Raw genomic sequence first — 20,673 nt, forward strand, 5'->3', positions numbered from 1 at the left:
ATCTTCCTCAAAAAATAATAAATAAAAATAAAAAAACTTATTAAAAACAAAAAAAGTTAGCCACTGCAGGACATTTAAAATATAGTGTTACTGATAAAAATTCTAAAGGAATGTTTCTGTTGTGCACGACGGCCGTATCGGTGCTAATTCTGAACTAATGGTGAATGGTCTTGTAGGTTTTGAAAGATCTGGACGAACTGCCGTTCTTCACGTCTGAGGACTCCCATGCCCTGTTCTGTTCAAAAGCACCGTAGTAGACAAGTATCTTTAATTCCTTCCACAGATATAGGCAAACACTGAGGCTGGAATGAATAGTTTTGCTGCCTTCTGAGAAGCCTCTGTAGCTCAGTGCAAGGGAGGCACTCCCCTTGGCTGGTTACGCTGGAGGGTGTGAGTGGGCAGGTCTGTGGGTGCACGGGAGGAAAGGGGGAGAAAGGAGGAGGGAAACAAGGGTGAGAAACAATACTGTCTGACTGCACAGAACATTTCTGCATGCTTTATTTTATACTGCTGTCATCCAAATTCAGTTTAACAACAGAAATAAACATGTCAGTAGTTGAAAAAGAAAAGGGCAGCTTAGTACAAGCAACTGCAATTTCTTAGGCACAACCAACAGTGAAGCTGAGAAGAAACAGAAAGAAGCCATGAGCAGGCAACGCTTCTCCTTTACCTCGCGTATCCGGGGATACCAGATGTGTTCTGTGTGTAACAGTTCTGCTGTCCCATTGGCAACTGAAACATCTTGAAAACAAAAACAAAGAAAATTTTTGTTGGAGTGACACTGATGTTTCACAGGACACATTCATTTTATTCTTTGTAAGAAGAATTTCCTCCCTGTTTCAAGTATATTTATATTAATACCCATCCCTAAAATTCAAGTTACAACAGTACGGCTTACCATACTGAAAGGTGGACTCCCCAATGCTAATTTAACCGTATTCATTCATCACTGAGAGCTCCCGGCTTGTCAAAAGCTGACTGAAGTGGTGATGCACATTTCGAGTGCCAGCCTCACACAAAGACCAACCTTTGCAAGCAGCTAACTGAAATACCCAATGGCAAGGTTGCCTGACTGAGGTTTTAAAAACCTAGATAAAACAGAGGGCCTTTTCCAGTTCCTAAATCAAATCAGTGGTCACAAGGTAACTCCTAGGAGCAAGGAAGGAAATGAAGGCTGGATAACTTTGCTCCTAGAACCTAAAAATCTAACAGTATTTTGAGAGTACAACAGGTCTGATTTTCTCAAATCCCCTAGCTGATCTTTTCCTGACCTTATCGGGTTATTGAAGGATCTTTGCAATCACTACGGGGAGGTGGGGGGATGAAAGTCATCTGCAGAAAACCAAAGCAGCCAGACCCTTAAAAAGCAGAGATGTTTCAGAGAAGGGATGCTGACGCAGCAAAGAGAGTGATTACTGGTGGTTCATAAAATCCACTGAAAGAAAGAGGCAGAAAAATAGCACAAATACTTTTCTATTCCATTCCCATGTTTATCAATTTCGTTAGCATAGAGAAATGAGGTCCTTTCTGGTCCTTACTTGCTCTGGGGTTAGGGATGCACGAGTGGATAGAGAGACAGACAGGAACACGATCCACGGACTGGAGCATTCTAAGCTGTTTGCTGGTTTGTGTGTTCTGTGCCTGACTCCAAAAAGGATTTAACGCTGCTGAGGGCAGCACATCCAGGCCTCCCTTTTACCACCTGCATCAAAGGCCCCCAATGACATATGTGGAAATAGCTGCAATTACCTGTGGTGTTACATTTCCATTTATCTAAAGACAGGATGGCTCGAGCAGGGGCCAGAAATGCAAAAGCACTGGCCTGAAACAGGGGTAACCTAAAAGAAACGAGACCAAAACCATGATCACGGCATCAGGAACTACCGAGGTAGTTCACTATTTGACAGCTTAACAGTCTTTTCCACAGACAAACAGCACATGAGCAAACGCAGGCACACCTGGAAGAAAGAGCCCCGGTCTGCAAAGATCACCTCTGCCATGCAGCCAGGGCCGCTGGCCTCTCCGTCTTCCCCTCCTGCTGCTCTCCCCCGAGACGGCCCCAGGGTGGGCCCTGGGGGAGCCCTGCAGTCAGGGCCAGCACCCCAACCCCAGCCCCTGCCATCGCTGCCTTTCCCCTTGGGGGTGGGGGATGCCAGGCGTTTGGGTGACTCTCTTTCCTGCTGAGCTTGTGAGCTCCTTATTAAACATCGCTGTCCGTCTTCTATTTCACCACCCACCTCCTCCTCCTCCACCCTTTCAAATTCTTATCAGTTATCACAGAAAAAAATCTATCTCCCTCTGTTGATCCATTTTGTAAGTCAAAACTGCCCTAAATCATAGAGGATAAGCATTAAAATCATGTTAGTGATCTAGACCTACTGAGGAAAGCTGTAGGTTACAAATCAAGAGGAGATATAATACTCTGCTTACTCATAAAAAATACTCAAAAGTATTCTAACCCTTATTTTTAAAGGACCCAGAAAGCTTACAGACTCTTGGTTAAATTTCCTGCCTATACCCTTCCTCAAACTAGATGCAGGCATCCTCAAATGCCATCATTCAGTTTTACTTTAGATACTTCATATTGACTTTGTGAACACTTGAGCTACTCAAATTCAAAAGATTTTGCCATTTTTTTAATCGGAAAGGTACAGCATTTCAGCTACCGTTGTATTAAGGTGGCCTTATGGGCTAACACAAGAATTCGATCATTTTTTTTTTCTTTTTGTGAGGAAGATCAGCTCTGAGCTAACATCCATGCCAATCCTTCTCTGTTTGCTGAGGAAGACTGACCCTGAGCTAACATCCGTGCCGATCTTCCTCCACTTTATGTGGGACACTGCCACAGCATGGCCTGACAAGCAGTGCGTGGGTGCGCGCCCGGAATCTGAACCTGGGCCACCATCAGCGGAGCGCGCACACTTAACCGCTACGCCACGGGGCCGGCCTCATCGATCACTATTTTTAACATTACTTTCAGGGTAAAATATAAAACTGGCTCCCTCTGTTTGCATGGCTGGGAACTCCAAGATGTCCAGATCCTTAAATACCCACAAGCAGCCTTGCATCAGTGTCCTGGCCAGCAGGACGGGAACTCAGCCTGCTCTCCTCTGAGCTGAGAGTACACTGTGCCCTGACTGAACTAGGAACTGGACTGACACACGAGCGGCTCTGGTTGAAGGACAAACAGCTGCTTTATGAGTCCAGAGCTTGCACACACCACTCTGAGCCAGACAAGGGTCAAGATTCTTTCGTTCTGGCCATTTTAATCATGCAATGAAATCAATTGCGAGTAGGCAGGATGCTGGCTTTAAGACATAGAGGCAGGCTGCACAGTACAGACCCAATGCCACTCACATGGGCATGGCCTCCACCAACCATCCACTTATAATTACCTGTCGGAGGGGCCCAGAGCATAGTACTGTCACAAGTGGAAGTGAAGGTCACCTGAAGTGGGAGTGTGTATCAAAGGGAAAAACACTGTTTGATTTACAAAAATTCCTTCAGCACAATTTTTCAGAAATGTACTGAAAGGGTAAGGGGAGGCCAGCACCTAGTTAGGAATGGATGCCATCTCAAGTGGTCCAAATGGCATCTGTTTTACTATCATTTCAAATTTCAAGCAACACATCCTAGGGCGGTGTGATATGGATTGCATCTAGAGATCTCGTCCTGAGGAACATGCAATCAGCACTGCAGTGGTGACTCACCGGATGTGGGAAGGCAGAGATTGGCTCTGAGATCCACTCCCAGTGACCTGAACTATTCTTGACCTCAGTCTGAACCTGACCATTGCCTAGACATGTTTCAGGACAAGCATTTTATGGCTTAACCCTGACCAAAGGCCCTGAGAGCATGCTGCAAAGAAGCTCACTCACTTTCACACAACCAGGACCCCAGGTTCCTTTGAAAGTGGGTGATAATAGAAAATTCCCACATGTGCTGCCTCAGACAAAGCCTCCCAAGATGATGTGGAAAAGGCTGCACATGCCGGCTTAGGTGTTCCCCATTCAGCCACGCACACTGCCTGCCACAAGCAGTACCGGCTGAGGGATAAGTAGCCACTTGATAGCAGTAAGGACCCAGCATTAAGTGTGGTCTCCATAACTGGCGGCATAAATCAGTGGCTTAACTGAAATATTCTTAGGGCAAGTTGCAACAAGAGCATATGAAGTCATTAAACGAGAGCTTCCCTGAATGACAATCAACAAAGCCAACTTCCCAAGAAAAAGAGTGAGGATGATAAAGCACTTGACATCCTCATGTGATGAAGTGGTTTTTTCAGGCACTTCCCCAGCGTGAAGCTGGTAATCCTAGGCTCTTCCCTCTGCCCCTCACTCACACCATCATCAACACCTCAGGCCCCTAGGCTCCCCAAGCAGACAAGACTCTCTGCTCTTTATCTTGTACTGACGACTGGTAAGGAAACAAATTAAACCATGCCTTCTTTTACACCAGGGGCTGGCAAACTGGCCCACAGGCCAAATCCGGCAGACCACCTGTTTTTGAGTAGTTTTACTGGGACACGGCCACCCTCATTTATTTACATCATCTGTGGCCGCATTCATCTGCAATGGTCGAGTCAGCAGTCACAACAGAGACCACAGAGCCTAAAATATTTACTGCCTGTCTGCCTACAGAAAAAGTTTGCCAACCTTGTCTATAGGGAAAGTATATCTTAAATATGAGAAGAGGTGCTGGAGTTTTGCAGAAGTTGTTAATGTTACAAAGAGAAAAGGTGAGCAGATAGGCACCTTTGTGGTGACACAGTCCCGTGTCAGGCTCTAGCCCCAGGAAGGCAAAAGAACCTAACCAGCCCACACAAGTCCTTAACGTTGTTCAGAACCCTGCTGGAGGCACCTCCTTTCCTCCTTGGTACCCAGGTGACCTGAACCCCGTTCCCCAGCCTCATCCCTCACCAGCCCCTTCAAATACCTGCACTCCACCCACGCAGTCCCCCGCCTCTGAGCCTTTGCTCATCTCTTTTCTCCATCATCATTTCTAATGTTCAATTTTTATTCATCACTCACAGCACAGAGAAAATACTACCTCTTCCAGGAAATATCTCATGATCTCCTTCTTGGATTTGTAATGTGCTCCCCTACAACTTAGGACTTTCTGACCATCATTTCTGCAAGTCACCCCCCTAGCTGCCAGGAAGCTGCTTCATGACTCCCTGAGGGTGCCGGTTAAAAATGGAGATTTCCACATCTCACCTAGTCCTAGTTCATCAGAATCGCAAGTAGGGTCCTCAAATCTGCATTCTGAACAATCAGTTCTAGGTGAGGCTGAGGCACTTGGCAGCCCCTGTGCCAGATGAAGGGATTTATCATTTTGGTCACTTGACAAATATTTCTTGGGTGTCTGCTTGACACGGACACAATTATAAGCAGCTACTATGATGGAAAAAACTGCTCCTGGGCCCTTGAGTGGTTTCTGCTGTGTGAAGGAGACACTAATCATGGCCATACATGAAGGGCAGCGATGAGGACGGTGCAAGATGCCGTAGGAGTCTGTAGGAGCAGCACTTACGCTAAGGGATGGGAAGCATTTCACCACATATGCTAGGGGCTATGAGTAGACCCGGCAGAGAGAAAAGCAGGTGCAAAAGGAGAGCCACACAACAGACCCAGGAATGCTCGGAGAACTGCAGATATCCTACTGTGGGTGGGAGCACGGGGAGGTGATGTGGTGAAGGTCAGAGGGGACCAGACGGCAAATGCCCTGCATTCTTCCTGCAGGCAAGAGGAAACTACTGAAGGATCTTGCTCTGAAAGCATCACTTTGGGGGAACTGGGAAAGCTGACCTTAACCCCAAAACTATTCTCAGAAGGCATTGCAACAGGCAGGTGCGGCACGGCTCCGTTTGCTTCGCTGACTCCACTCATCCTGTGGTGTCGCTTGGATGACCCGCCAGCCCAGGGTGGGTCTCCGCGTGCATCCGCCTCTATCCACTCCCGTCACAGCACTGAAGCGATCCGTGCTGACAAGCTCCCTGTATGCTGACCTGCCCATCTCCTCATGGGGCTGGAATCGCCCTGACAGTAGGAACTGGGCCCAGTTCACCCATCACTGTATCCCCAGCACCAACTTCCAATTAATAATTAATTAATTGAAGGCGTTATTTACAAATATTACTCTTTGAAAGGAATTTTATTAGACTAGAAATAAGAGTTGTCTTTCTGCCATGTTGATTTTAACTGCAAATTTGGGAGAAGACTTTTTTAGATAAAGTACTTGGCAGAGAGTAAAATGTACATGAATTTTTAAGATAAATCCAGGTAACTTCCCCAGGTCCCAGGGGTTTGCAGTCCTCCTCTGGTGCCATCAGGGGAAGGGTCTTAAAAAGTTTAAAAGTAATGGTCCTATGAGCAGCACCACAGAGGGGCAAAATGTATCTGCTCAGAACCAAACCTTTTAATAAAAATGAAGAAGACATAAACATAATTCATCCACAAAGAGAGTGTACTCTGTCCCTGGCTTCCTCGACCTAGCAAGAAAACAATCAAGTTGATACAAAACTTTTCATTGCCAAACATTTACTTGAGTCTAAACTACAGCACAATTTTAAAACAATCTCTAAGAAATGTAAAGCAAGTCTGGCCTGGAGGAGCTCTAGTTTCATTATTGAATCTGCCATCAGGAATCTGTACCCTAAGTACATTTAAAGAAAAGCAAAACAATGTGTCAAAGAAAACTCTTAATTGATAACATCTTCCTATTATTTACCATATACATACAGCAAACTGTCAGCTGAACTGTTAGAAAGTAGCTTGTAGACCTCTTGTGCTTCACTCACTTAGCTGGCATCTCCTAAAAACAAGCATATTCTCTTATATCATTGCCTCCCCCTTATCACATCCAAGAAAGGTGACATTAATTTAATACTGTAACCTAATATTCAGGCCATATTTAAATTTCTCTAATTGTTTATAGAAGTGCTTATAACTGCCCCCACCCTGCAATCCAGTTAGAGTTCCTATATGGTGTTTGGTTACTGCGTCATATTTACAGCCAGGCTAAACATTTTGGAAAGGAGACTGCTTGGGTGTTGTGCACTTCTTATAGCATCACGTCGGGAGGCTGCTGTCATCCAACTGTCCCGTGAGGTGGGAACGCTTGGTTAGAGTAGTGGCTGCTGGAACTCTCCATTTTAAAAGTAACTTTTCCATTGTGTAATTAATAAATTATCTATAGGGTGATTACTCAGACTGTGTGAACATTATATTCCCACTAGCTTATTAACATTCTTACATAGTGGGCTTAAAAATTATGATCTTTCAATTTTAGCATTCCATCCATGTTTACTAATTAGCATCCTTTTGTAAAGAAGAGCTTTCCATTTTGTCCAACTTTCTCTCCCTCTTTTTCTTTTTTGAACATCACTGTTAACTCATAGATTCTGTTTTTATTCCGTTTTATAATTCACTACCATGACTATTCTTTTTAATAACTAAATTGTCTCAAACTTGCCCAAACCAGCCTGCTCAAGTAGGTTCTCATTCCTCTTGACATAACACCCCCATCCCTCCTCATTCTTTGAGCAGTTCTTTGCTTTCTGGCACAAGATGCTCCAGGCTCAATTTGTACTGTTCTCAGCCCCAGCCCCGGAGCCAACCACTTCTCCAAGGAGCCCTGGTTCATTCTAGTGGAGAATCGTATTTAGAAACCAAGATCTAAACCCTAGGTGGCCTCACTGTTACTGGGGTGGCATTTAGTTAGTAAACAGAGATACAATTCTTTTTTGAATAGTGGGGTCATAACGATGCCTCTGGTTCAATCCAATGCCCTGAATCACCTTCTTTCTCTCCATATTCATCTCTCTCCTTCTCCTACATTGAGCATCCTGATTTCTGACATCATCAACAGACTTATTCATTTCTTCTATCCTATAACATCATACAACACGGTTCCAGAATTACACCAATGTTACTACTAACAAGACTAAGACTAAGTTTAAGATTTCTCTGAATTTTTTTTTTTTTTTTTGGCCTTAGACCATATCCCATTCAGGGTGTGCAAAGTACTATGTGCTAAAGACTGTGAATTCTTTTCTCTGTGTAGTTAGCAATTTGACAGATGGCTAGGTTCACTTGTTTCTGTGTGTATTCAATTTTAGGGTTTGCTTTTCTTCATCCTTTTAGATTTTATGTTTTGAATATGTCGAACATTTATAGTTTAAAAATCAAACTATATGAAGAGATGTACCAGGAAAGTCTCACTTCCATCCCCAGCCCCTTCACCCCATTCCCACTTACCCCCTGTAGTTAATGATTTTCATTAATTTCTACCTTATCCTTCTTATTTCTTTATATATATAGACACACACCCATATATGTACTTTTTTTGCAACTTGCTTTTTCAATACATCCTGGAACTTACTCTATACCAGTTCATAGAGCTCTTTCTCATTCTTTCTCAGGGCTGCATAGGACTTCATTGTATGATGTACAACAGCAGCCAGTCGCTTACAGAAGGGCATTTAAGTTGTGTTAAATATTTTGCCATTATAAACTACATAGCAATACATAGTTTTTTGTATATTATTTTGCATTTGTGGGAGTGTTTCTTCAGGGTAAGTTTATAGAAGTGGGGTTGCTGGATCAAATGGTAAATGCACATGTACTCTAGATACAGTCATGCATTGCTTAACAATGGGGATACATTCTGAGAAATGTCTCATTAAGCTATTTTGTTGTTATGCCAACATCATAGAGTGTACTTACACAAACCTAGATGGTATAGCCTACTACACACCTAGGCTCTATGATCCTAATCTTATGGGACCACAACCGTATATGCAGTCCATTGCTGACCGAAACGTCGTTATGTGGCACATGACCACATTGTAAAATTCCTCTTCATAGGGGTTGAACTATTTTCACTCCTGACAGCAATGTGCAAGAACGCCTGTTATTCCACGTCAAAATTTCTATTTTTTGTCAACCTGACAAAGGTCAGAAATGGTATCTCAGGGTAGCTTGAGTTTGCATTGCTCTTATTATAAGTCAATTTGATGATCCTTTCATATGGGGAAGGGGCATTTTATAACTTTTTTGTGAACTGTCTGTTCATGTCTTTTGCCCTTTTTTCTATATTTTTTAGGTATTTTTTAATTTTGATTTTTCAGAGTTCTTTTTACATTAGAGATATTAGACTTCATCTGTGATGTTACAGATATTTTCTCCAGTTTGTCATTTTTGTTTATATTTTTACAATGCAAAGTGTAAAAATGTTTTCATATTTAACATCATCAAATTCATCACATTCTTTTATCGTTTTTGGAGTCTGAGTCCTAGTTTATTTTTAAGTCTTCCCCTACTTTAGGTTATAAAGGAATTCACCCTTGTTTATTCTAATATTTATATATATAGTTTCATGATTCTTACATTTGGATCTCTAATCCATTTTGAGTTAATTCAAAGAAAACTCTTAACAAAAAGCAAGTGTAACCTTTATCTTCAAGTTTATGTCATTCTGGTCCTACAGATAAATACCAAGATGACATGAACTATTTCGGTCAACCCCTCCAATAAGAGGGACCCCTGGAAAACCTTGGAAGGAAGAAGCCAACAGCTCCTCCCCCAACCACAGCTCACAGTAGCAGCTTTACCTGTCCCCAGAGCCCAGGAACTGAGGAGGGCTGGTTGGATACAATTTCGATAACCTCCTTTTCAAGCACAATAGTATCAACTATTGCAGGTCAAGGGTTTCTTAGCCTAAACTACTTTTATTACTTCAAGATCTAGCCAGTCACAAAGAGGCAGGAGGGATTCTTTGGGGTGTGGCAATGCTCTATCTGTTGGTTGTGGTGGTGGTTATGGGACTGTACATATGGTTAAAAACTCAGCCCACTGTACATGTGAAAAAGGGTAAATTTTACTGTATATCGATTACCCCTCAATAGGTAAGACTTAAAAAAATTATGTCTAACTCAGCCATAAAGAAAGATAAAATCGTCCCATTTGCAACAACATGGATGGACCTGGAGGGTATTATGTTAAGTGAAATAAGCCAGAAAGAGAAAGACAAACCGGGCATGATTTCACTCATATGTGGAAGATAAACCAACACACGCACAGATAGAACTGTCTGGTGGTTACCAGGGGCTAGGGGGGTGGGGGTGGGCACAGGGGTGGAGGGATGCACTTATATGGTGACTGATAAATAATAATGTACCACAAAAACTTCACAATAAAAAAAATTATGTCTATAAAGTGTCTTTCTGGGAGAGGAAGTAGGGGGAGAAGGACAACATATTCCTTAAAATACTAGAGTTATGGCAAGTAGTTACAAAAAACACAAAAGTTTACAAAAAAGAGAAGAGCTTCTCTCCTGGTAGTTTCTCCCCTCTATTCCTGGGTAATGCTGCTCTACCCCCCCATACAGCTTTGCCAGGGCAGTCAACTGCCAGAAGAGGAAGGAGAAAAGGGGAGAGGCAGTGGGCCGTGAGGAAGAGGATGGGCAATTCAGAGCATGTGGGGGTGTGTGGGGCAAGCAGGATGCGACAGTCAAAGAAAAAAGGTTGCGGAGAATTCATTAACCCCACATACACTAAGAGGACTCAGTCAGTCCCTTTGTCCCCTGGAGCATCAGAAATATTAGCAAACAGAGAAGGAGTATGTTAACTGAAGGGGGAAGACCACCCAGAAAATTTAGAGTTGAAGAGGCAAGCCTTAGGGCAGTGTGGCCAAGGAGCACACCCAACTGCCCGCTACACTCATCAAGGACATGCTGCTCCCTCAGGCGTCTAGCCCTTGCCCACTGCACCCTCGTCTGCCTCACCTGCACCCTCGTCTGCCTCACCTGCACCTACCTGCCTCCTTCCCTTCCAGAAGGCCCACTAAAATAATGAGAGCCAAGAGGTGAGTGTGGACAGGTGCCAGGCGTTAGCTCATTTGATGCTCACTAACAATTTTATTATTATTACCACTTTACAGACGAGGGAAGAGGACTTTGAGAGACCAGGCAGCTTGCCCAAAGTCGCACAGCTGAAAAATGGTGGAACAGGAGTGATGCCACCTCTGAGGCCAAAGCTCCCGGATACAGCTGGTTAGGGGATCAGGGCCAAGCTCCCTCCTCTAAGGCCACTACCTCCTGCTTCTCACTGGCCCCCATTTCTTTAATGTACTATCTAGAATTTTTTGAATTAAATGGACAGCAATTCTTTTATTTGGGGGAAAAAAGCTACAACCTGCTATTATGTGCCTGTTCAACATGACAGAAAATGAAGGACTGGCTATCAACTACACAGTAATTCTGGCAAAAATGTTCACCCTGAATCAACCATGCCTCTGGTCCCATCTCCCAGTTGACAACAAATAAAGAGGACTGTGGAACAAATCAAATACCACCACGAGGACACAATCAGACAAATTCAGACCACGGGACGCTCGACAACTGGCCTGGACTCTTTAAAAAGGCGATGATATGGAGGGAAAAGGTGAGGACTGTTTAATAAGAGACCAAAGAGACACAACAAACAAATTCACCACATGAACTCGACTGGATCCAGGTTCGGGGAGGTGGAGAGAAAGCTATAAAAGATATTTTAGGGACAACTTGGGGAATTAAATATGGACTGCACATTAGATGATATGGTGGAATGACTGCTAACTTTCTCAGTGTGGTAAATGGTTACACAGGAGACCCTCAAACCTAGGAGAGTATTCAGGGGTGAGCCGGCATGCTGTCTGCAATTTGACTTTCAAATGGTTCAAAGAACTGCACATACTCTCCACACAAATACAGATACAGAAATGGAATGTGGAGGGAAACTCCAGTCTCCCCCACCCCCAATCTAACCACTGCATCCTGCCATTCTTCTAAATTGTATCAATAGTTAAGAGTTCAAAGCCCCAGACTTGAAACCTGCAAGCATCCTGGAGCAGTGGCCCCCTGTAGTCAGTGAGCACACAGCATAGCATGTACAGGTCCCCAGAACCCAGGGGGACGGAAGACAGGGGCGCTCTCTCCTTAGGGCAGGCAATCCAGTTAGAGAACAGGTTGCCGCACTGACTACAATGACTCTTGGCCAAAACTCTACTTTTTCTCAGCTAAGAAAAGTTCTGCACGTCTACAGCCGGCTGTGATGGCCAGGAGAGGCTCCTCTGAGAGAGACCCCCCCCCCACCTGCAGTCTTTTCTTTTGCTGGGGAGTTCAGAGTGATGCCTCCAAGAGGCGCCTGGAGCAAGAGGGTGGAGTGTGGCAAACCCAGCACCCCTGCCACACCTCAGGGAAGGTCGAGGAAGGTCAGCATGGCAGGCAAGGGGCAGGGTCCCAGAAGGCCCTCCTTCACCCCCAGCTCTGCACCGACACCTGGGGTCAGGGGCAGGGACTCTGGGAAGCTCAGAGCTGCCAGCAGGACTTGGTCTCTGTTGGAAAAGGCAGTGGCAGCCAAGATGATGGCATCAGCTGAGAAGTTCTCCCTGCAGCCAGGGAGGTGTGACCACTTCAGGCAGCTAACACCAGGGTTGGGGGACTTGGAACAACTCTGCCCTGATCTCCCGGGATTTTAAAGGCTTTGTACTGATTCCTGGAGCAAGCCTAAGGGGTAGCTGGGATTGACATCACAAATCAGCCAGAACGAAGCGAATTACTGAAACCTCACTCATGGGAAATCGGCAATGAGGACCTCATTGAAAGCAAAGTACAGGGCATCAAGGTCAAATGAGAGGAGGAAGAAGGAAGAGGCAGGGTGGGAGAAGGAAGAAGGAGGCAGCAGCCATGGCAGAAACCATGCACCCCCAGCAGGCAGAGGCGCTGGGAAGCGCTAAAGCCACAGAGGTCACACAACTGCGGCTGAGACCCATGACCTCCATTTCAAAACCGTCACGGGCCCTGGAGGAAGGAAACCACTTTCGTGCAGGGGAGACGTGCAGTGAAGGAAGGAGGGTCTGCAGCAAGCGCTGCATCAGACACACTTCGTGTGGCCTCAGCCAGCACAGCCCGTGGAAAACACGCCCCCAAAGGAGCATTTACGACGTGGCATCATCTTAACGCTCGCATTCTGAGCTCGGGCTCAGGTTTGCAAAGGCATACATCTGTTTCACATTCCCTGTTTCCCTGTTAATTTTGGTTATTTTTATGGAAGAAACAGGCTTCCAGGAACAGCGTGCCCCTCTTCACCAGCGTCCCCGTGGGAAATGAGGAGGGACAACCCGGCCCGCAGGTCGGGATGCTTATGCTTTCTTCCTGCCTCTGCTCTAGACCAGCAATCATCTTACCTTGCTTAGAATAAAGGGCCCACTCCTCAAAGGCACAGACACGCCAGTCTTCAGGTCCCTGCATCCACCACAAGGGAGCATCGGGTACGCAGCGGGCGATAGGCAAATATGCAAAGAAATGCACAGAACTCGGGCACAACACGGTAAACCACTCAGACTTGGACAAGTCTGAAAATCTGTCCTAGAAATCATGAAAGCTGAACAAGAAACTTCTGCTGCTGCTCTAAGCCTAAGGAAATTAGGGCTGAACTGCAAAAGCCACGCACAAGCCATCTGCAGTCCTCATGGCTGTCACACGGGGAATGAACCCCACTCCCAGCTACATCAGCGCTTCCCTCCAGCACTGTCCCAGCCTTACATGCCCTCTGCCCCAACTGCTTTATCTGTTTATTTGATCCTGTGGTGACCAGGAAGTAAACGCACCAGTCTGTTAAGATGATCATTCACAGCCTATGATGAGGGTCTATTTAGCATCTTGCAGAACTAAAAGGCTCTTGAGATTATTCATACTCTACAACATCCCAAATGTATTTTAGGAAGCTTATAATAATCTACAAAAACACAATAACAGCAAAATGTCATCCACAGGACAGCTTAGGAAGAGCTGCCTCTCATTTTCACAATAGGAAACTGAGAGCTGGAGAGGTCACCTGTGCAAAGTCATAACGCTGTGCAGGTCCCTCTAACTTCTCCTGCTTGCTCGGTCCACTCCCCCATGTGTGAAGGGAGCAGAAACCGTTGTTTGCCACATGCCGTAGGCCAACGCTTTACACTGGGAACTGTAGGTTCTGACTGCCCACAGGATTACAGTTTATCATTAACACATCCAACGACATGATTTTAACCAGCACCGGCAATGCAGCCAGCTCTGAACAGCACTGATTTTGGTGAGCCCCCTGGACTATACCCCTAACCCCATCCTGAGTAACAGCTGGGTGTCTGAGTACCAGGGTGGGTCCTCAACCACAGTCTGACTGCCAACCTTGCCCTGCTGCAAATACCAGGGGTGAGGGAGCGGGGGTGGTGCACTGGGATATTTGCCACTCTTGGGATTTCTGCTCTTGTCTCACGAAACCCATAGGAAACTTGGGGCCAAGGGCATGAGAGGTGGTTCAGCTGGATAGGGGAGCCCTGCCTCTTTGGGCACAATGGAAGGAGGGGAAGATGGAGGAAAGAGGAATCAGAACTCTAACAGAAAGAGGTGAAGGACGGAGAGATGGAGGGGGTGGGGGGAGATGAGACACACGAATACACAGGTGCAGCAAACAAGCCCCAGAGGTGGTGAGCAGCCAGGCAGGGAGGGAAATGCCCCACCACCTCACTATCTGGGTTCACCTTCGCACAGCAGGCCCTCAAATGTACACTGGACAAACAGTGAAAGGAAGGAGTCAACAACAGCTTGAGGCTTTGCAGGAGTTGGAAACCATACCACAGAGGCCTTCTCACTGTTTACCTACTGGACAGGAGCTGGAAGCAAGGATCCACGGTAAGAAGAAAGTGCTGTTAGCACAAAGAGAGAAGTAGAGCAAGAGTTAACCACGTACGTGTGTGTGTGTGTGCCCGAGGGGCCAAGGGGCAAGGGGGCATGTCGTGGTTGAGGGGTTGCTCCCACACTCTCCCCGCCCCAAAGGCAGCTGCTCCAATTCACTCAATCATAAAGATTCTTTAATTAAGACAAACAAGGCACACTCCAGGCCTCTCTTCTTTCCATCTCAGGATCAAAAGCAGGAACAGACCTCCAGAATGTTGGGCTAGAGCTAAACTCATCACTCAGACCCCAACACACACACACAACCCTCCCCCCCCCTCCCTCTCTCACACCCTCCCCCTCGCCTACCACATCCCATGCAGTGGAGTTCTGTAGACTCTGCTTCCTTGCTGTCTCCTTAACATTCGCCTTTCTGTTTCCCCTCCAGAATCCTTGCCTGGGTCTCCATTTCCTTTCTCTCGGATATCTGTGATCCCCTGGATTTGGTCCCTCACTCCCCTCTACATAACACCCAAGTAATGTCTTTCAAGGGACAGCCCCAGGAGACGAGTCCTCTGCCAATGAAACCTTCGCAGATTCCCTGTGCCCTGCTGATAATGCCCAAGCATGGGAGTCAGGCCCAGAGCCTGGCCTCTGGGCTCTGCTCATGGAAATCACTCATCAGGCCACGACTTCCTGCCTTTGCCCCCGCCCTTCCCAGGATGCAAAAAGCTACTACTTCAACCCTCCTGGGCCAAGAAGCTAACTGAGTCTTCAAGACCCATCTCACATGCTGCCATGTCCTCCGTGGCTCTCCCTTCAAGTCCCCAGCAGGACATCACCGCAAATCCCTGATGCTGCCCTTCATGCTGCAGGGCATGGACTCACTTCATCACCGCCACGGCCTGGCCGTCACCCGGCACCTTGTACACACATGGTTCGCTATGTATCTGTGGGACTGAGTCAGTATTTTTCCCTTCCTCTTTTCCCAGGTTAAGAGTATGGACACTATCCCACACCCTGACAGCCACAAAAAAACCCATGTCCTAAGACAAAACCACACCAAACCCCAGCAGCACACATATGACTAATGTGGTTCGTAGACATGATATCCCGCCTCCCGATTTACAACTAAGCAATGGCTATACCACGGTGAAGATGGGACCCACTGCTGGCTCATACCACCCAAGGACGTGGGTGGGGCTTCCCTGACATCTGCCACAAAACAGCAAGGAAAGCTGCTCTCACCGAGCCTCCTGGGTGCAGAGCGCAGACACATGCATGTGTATGCACACGCACAAATGTATGCACGTGCACGCATGCTGTGACGCTCTGTGTTGGGTCCCTGAGCCATCCCAGCAGGTGCATCAACTCCCTCTCCTGTTCTTTCTCAGCTCAACTGCTCCTTCGGAGGGGGAGGGAGAGGTGAACTGCACTGACCCATGCTGCTCTGTTTAGGTCTCCTGTGCCCCAATGATGGGCAAGAGGGTGCTAAATGGGTGCCCTCACATCACTGAAAGCACTCACCAAAAGTTACCCAAGCCCTCCCTACGGAGTCCCCATTAGGCAACTGTGCCCACCCCTCCCAGGCTCATCTGTGGTCAGTGCTAGCCTCCTTGGCACGAGAGCGGGCAGAGCTGCATGTGGTGCGTACTGCACCACAAAAAGACATCTTTCATTCCCCCTTCAAGTCAACCAACAATTCCCAAAAACAGGCACTGCCCACCGTTACAGATGGTTTGTGCTACCAGTTCCCTGATGAGCCAGCTGTTGAGAAAAAGAACATTCCCCCAGAAAACCAGTGCCCTATGTACAAGGTAAGGCCCCCAGGTCAGCCAACAAAAGCTTTTTAATCCGCCCTGGCCTTGAAATACAAAACCTTGAATACTGTTTCAAAAGAATGAAAGATGATGGCAGCCAAATCTAACTACCTAGCTCTAAGAAAATGAATCAAGTCCTCCTGGAATGCCCAGAACACATCTCCCTACCCTAGCAGGTCAATGACACCCTGCCCCTCTCCTCAGGAGTTCCCTAAGGAGACTCCCCCCTTCCGAAGTAAGGGATCTGCTCAGCCTGGTGACTGCACGCCGCCCTGCAGGGGTTGGGGTTGTGAGAACTCCAAGAGCTGGCCAGCCCCACAGCCTTCCTTCCTTCAGCAGACCTTCAAGGAGCTGCTGTAACCCTTCCCAGGATGCTGCCTGTGCCCCCAACCAGAATCCCTAACACTGCTCACTGTTCTCCCATATTCTCCTGTCCCCCAAAGTAAGGGCAACCCTCTCAATGTCCCTGATGATTCCAATTCATTGGAATATAGTCCATGATTCCCAACCTGCCTTGTTTGCCCTCTCTCTTTGCTCCCACTTCCCTAGCAGGGAAGGCAAAGCCCTTCCCCAGATCGTCTCTAATGGAGCAGGAGACAGAACTTGCAAGTCTACCCTGCAGCCCGCACCTGAGGACAGTCCTGTCCCCACAGGCTCCTCCCCTTGAGCAGAGCCCCGGGATAAAGGAAGAGGCTGCACTGTGAAGAGGGCGGAACAGGGGACCGGTGAGGACAAAGCAAGCTTGCAGGAGGAGCAGGAAAGGATGGTTCTCTTCCCTCCCATGCCAGCTCCACACCCATTTAAGCTGGGGGCTGGGGATGCACAGGTGAACCAGCTAGAGCCCTGGCATCAGGAGGGGAGCAGGATCCAGGGGGAAAGACACAAACAAAAAAGGAGAAAGTGGAATAAGAGCCACATTAGAAGAATGTACACAAGACGCACGTGTGGGAATTCACAGGCGAGAACAACGGAGGCTTCAGGGAATCAGGGATGCTTCACAGAGCAGGGAGGACAAGCCGGACTAGAAGGATGCACAGGGTTTACCAGGCCGCTGGGGAGCACACGCACAGGAAGGTGAAACAGCAGGGCCCAGGGAGGAGCTCATTCAGCTTGAGTGCAGGGAAGGGGAGGGCAGGGCTCAGAGGAAGCTGGAAGGGTGATGGGACAGAGAGCAAGGGAGAAGCCTAAAGGGTGGGCACATCCTGGTTTTTAAACAGAGAGTGGGGCTGCAGCCTGGCAGCACCGAGGAAGATGCGAATGTTAGAAAGATGGCACGGGGGCAGTGCACAGAGTCACCGAGCAGAGCAAGGAGAGTAGTCCTGAAGGCAGGGAAACCAACTGGGAACCTAGTAGAACAGTCCAGGCCTGAACTAAAGGAATGGGAGTGGGCAGGGGGTACTGGAGAGAGAACTTGCCCTGCCAGGGGGTGGGACGGAAGGAGCTGTCGTCTGAGGTGAAACTCCATTCCTGAGTTTCCAGCTGGCACAACTGGGTGGGATGTGGTACCACCCAGCAAAAGAAACACGGGAAGGGGGGTCATGGCCACTAGGACACTCCCCGCCAACTCCAGGCAGTCCTTCCAAGCAGCCCCAGGTGAATGGCATTGCTCGAGGCCTTAGGGGGCTTCAGCATCCCAATTCAGTACCCCAATCTCACCTGCATCCAAACGTTGTCTGCAGCAATGTTGTGATTCCCACGCAGAAGAAAATGGTCCCGATGAGCTGGCTGGTGGCCCACTGGTCGTAGCCCACGCACATGGCGTCGGCCAGCAGGAAGGGCACCGCGATCGTGCCACTGAAGCAGGTCAGGTAGTGCTGCGGGCGACAGGGAGACAGAGACAGAAAGAGTAAACCCTTCCTCGCTTTTTTTTCCTGATTTTATCCTACTTTGCCCCCCTGTTGTTTTTAAAAAACAGCCCACGTGAAGAATCTCTATGGTTTTTTTAGGTACTCACTCATATCATATGCCAAGTCTTATTTCTTTCTCAGCCTTTCTCCTTTTCATTATTTTCATTACTTTCTCCTTTTCATTTGTTTCTTTCATTTCATTTTCATGTCTTATTACTCATTTGTATTATTACTCGCGTGAATCCAGGCCAACAGAAAGGAAGTACTTAATACAAGCACTGGTGATGTTTTACCTCATAACTCTTACTGGGAATATTTGCTTTTTTTCAAATGCTTTGTCAGCATTGATTGCTAAAATCATAGGTCTTGCCCCTCTAATCTGTTAACTTGAATTGTGTTGCACTGAACCATTCCTGAAACAAACCCTAGGTTAGTCATGCTATATTTTACTTCTGGGATTTGATTTGCTAATATATATATATATATATATATATATATATTTTTTTTTTTTTTTTTTTTTGGTGAGGAAGATTAGCCCTAAGCTAACATCCATTGCCAATCCTCCTCTTTTTGCTGAGGAAGATGGGCCCTGGGCTAACATCCATGCCCTTCTACCTCTGCTTTATATGTGGGATGCCGCCACAGCATGGCTTGATGAGCGGCGTGTAGGTCTGTGCCTGGGATCTGAACCTGCAAAGTCCGGGCCACCAAAGCAGAGCACGCAAACTTAACCACTACGCCAGACTGGCCCCTTGATTTGCTAATATTTTACGTAGAATTTTACATCTATATTTCTAAGATAGTTGACTTTTTTTTTTTTTTTAATTCTTTCAGGTTTTTAAAATTCTTTCAGGGTGTTTCCCATCTTGTTCTTTGGTCTGGCATTGTCTGAACTCAGGGAAGAGTTAAGGGCATATAGAAGCTGTGGGAATCCTCCAGAAAGAGCCCATCCCACTCTTCCAAGGGGGCTCCTCCCTTACTCTGGGCAGCAGGCAGGACATTCCCAACACTCACTGCTCACTCCCTTCATCCCAGAGGCCCGCTTGTTCAGTTCCTACCTCTGTTCTGCCAACTTTCTACTTTTCTTCTCAATAGTTCCCCATTGCTGCTCATGTGTACCAAAAATGTGTTGCCTCCAGTCCATGAGGCCCAACTAACACTAACAGGTGTTTCACGTGGGGAACAGAACATTCCCATCCAGGACTTCTCAGAGCTTCACTGTGTATCGTCAAGAAGGGCACAATGCTTGCAGAGTTTTCCAATCCTATTGACCAAGGGAGATGTCTAGAAACATCTATAATATAAACATTTCAAAAAGCGAGTTTCCTGAACCTGGTTCGGGATGCTCAGCTCAAGGCAAATTATTCACCAAGACCACTCAGCTCCTTTGGCTGCAACCCCTCCTTTATGAGACACCTTTCAGTCCAGGTTACCAAGTGCTCTGATACCTCAAGGGGAGGGGAGGGGCCTGGAAACTGGACCAAAGTATCAGCTGTTGGCAGGTACAGCCCCACCTCCAAGCGAATAAACCTGTCTGGGCAATGAGACTAATTTTCTCAGTATCTGAAACACCTCAGGTTGAACGGATCATTCAAACTTGAAAGGAAAAATGAAAGAATGGAAAGTTAGACATCAGAACAGAGTCCAAGCTAAAACAACCAGGGCAAACACAGGCCAGGGCAGCAGCTTGTGTTGCCTCCCAACTTGGCCCCTGGTCAGTACCCCCAAGCCTGTCCACCCTCCCATCCCCTCCCCTCCCCCCCCTCCTCTCCTCTCCCCTGGCATTGTTCTGCTCTGCTCACACTGGAAGCTGCTGTGGTAGACAACTACCGCGGCAAAGTCTGCTTTCCTTTAGAAATAAGACTGAAACCTCTCATTTATGTCCTGACCAGCGTGGCACTTCGGTGTTACCCATATTTCATGGCAGGGTTGACCATGACCATGGACTGGTTACCTAGGAATAGGAGGTGAACACTAATTCTTCTTTTCTCTCCTCTTCTCCTTTCCTCCTCCCTCCATCCTCCCCTCTTTCTATATCTCTATGAACTATAGAAATGATCCCTGAAAGTATAGTCTTTTTCTATATCTCTACGATCTTTTCTCCTTCCTTCCATGTCACTTCTCTTGTTTACTCCCAGGACATTTTCCTTCTTTCATTCCCTGGTTAACCTACTCCTCCCGTTCTTTTCTTCCTTTGACAGTTATTAAATTGATATTAACAATTCCCTTTCATCATTCTTCAAAGAGTAATTCATAATAAAAGTTGTCAATTAATAAAAATCAAAATTGAATTCTTAAAAAATCCAGACAGA

At 46.8% G+C, this 20,673-nt stretch overlaps 1 protein-coding gene across 8 annotated transcripts in view; it reads right to left on the reverse strand.

Annotated features, from left to right (window-relative positions):
* The window catches only part of SLC23A2 (solute carrier family 23 member 2), a 137,738-nt gene that overhangs the window by 30,401 nt on the left and 86,664 nt on the right, over positions 1–20,673 (reverse strand). For all 8 annotated transcript variants that reach the window (XM_087445567.1, XM_087445571.1, XM_087445569.1 and 5 more), the window contains 3 exons: positions 18,171–18,328; positions 1,750–1,838; positions 671–741 (listed from right to left, as the gene is read on the reverse strand). In XM_087445567.1, coding sequence (XP_087301693.1) covers positions 671–741; positions 1,750–1,838; positions 18,171–18,328 — 318 coding nt within the window. The remainder of the gene's footprint in view (positions 1–670; positions 742–1,749; positions 1,839–18,170; positions 18,329–20,673) is intronic.

This window comes from Ceratotherium simum, chromosome 21, assembly GCF_057802395.1.
Source record: "Ceratotherium simum simum isolate JZ-2026a chromosome 21, ASM5780239v1, whole genome shotgun sequence".
Classification (NCBI taxonomy): Eukaryota; Metazoa; Chordata; class Mammalia; order Perissodactyla; family Rhinocerotidae; genus Ceratotherium; species Ceratotherium simum.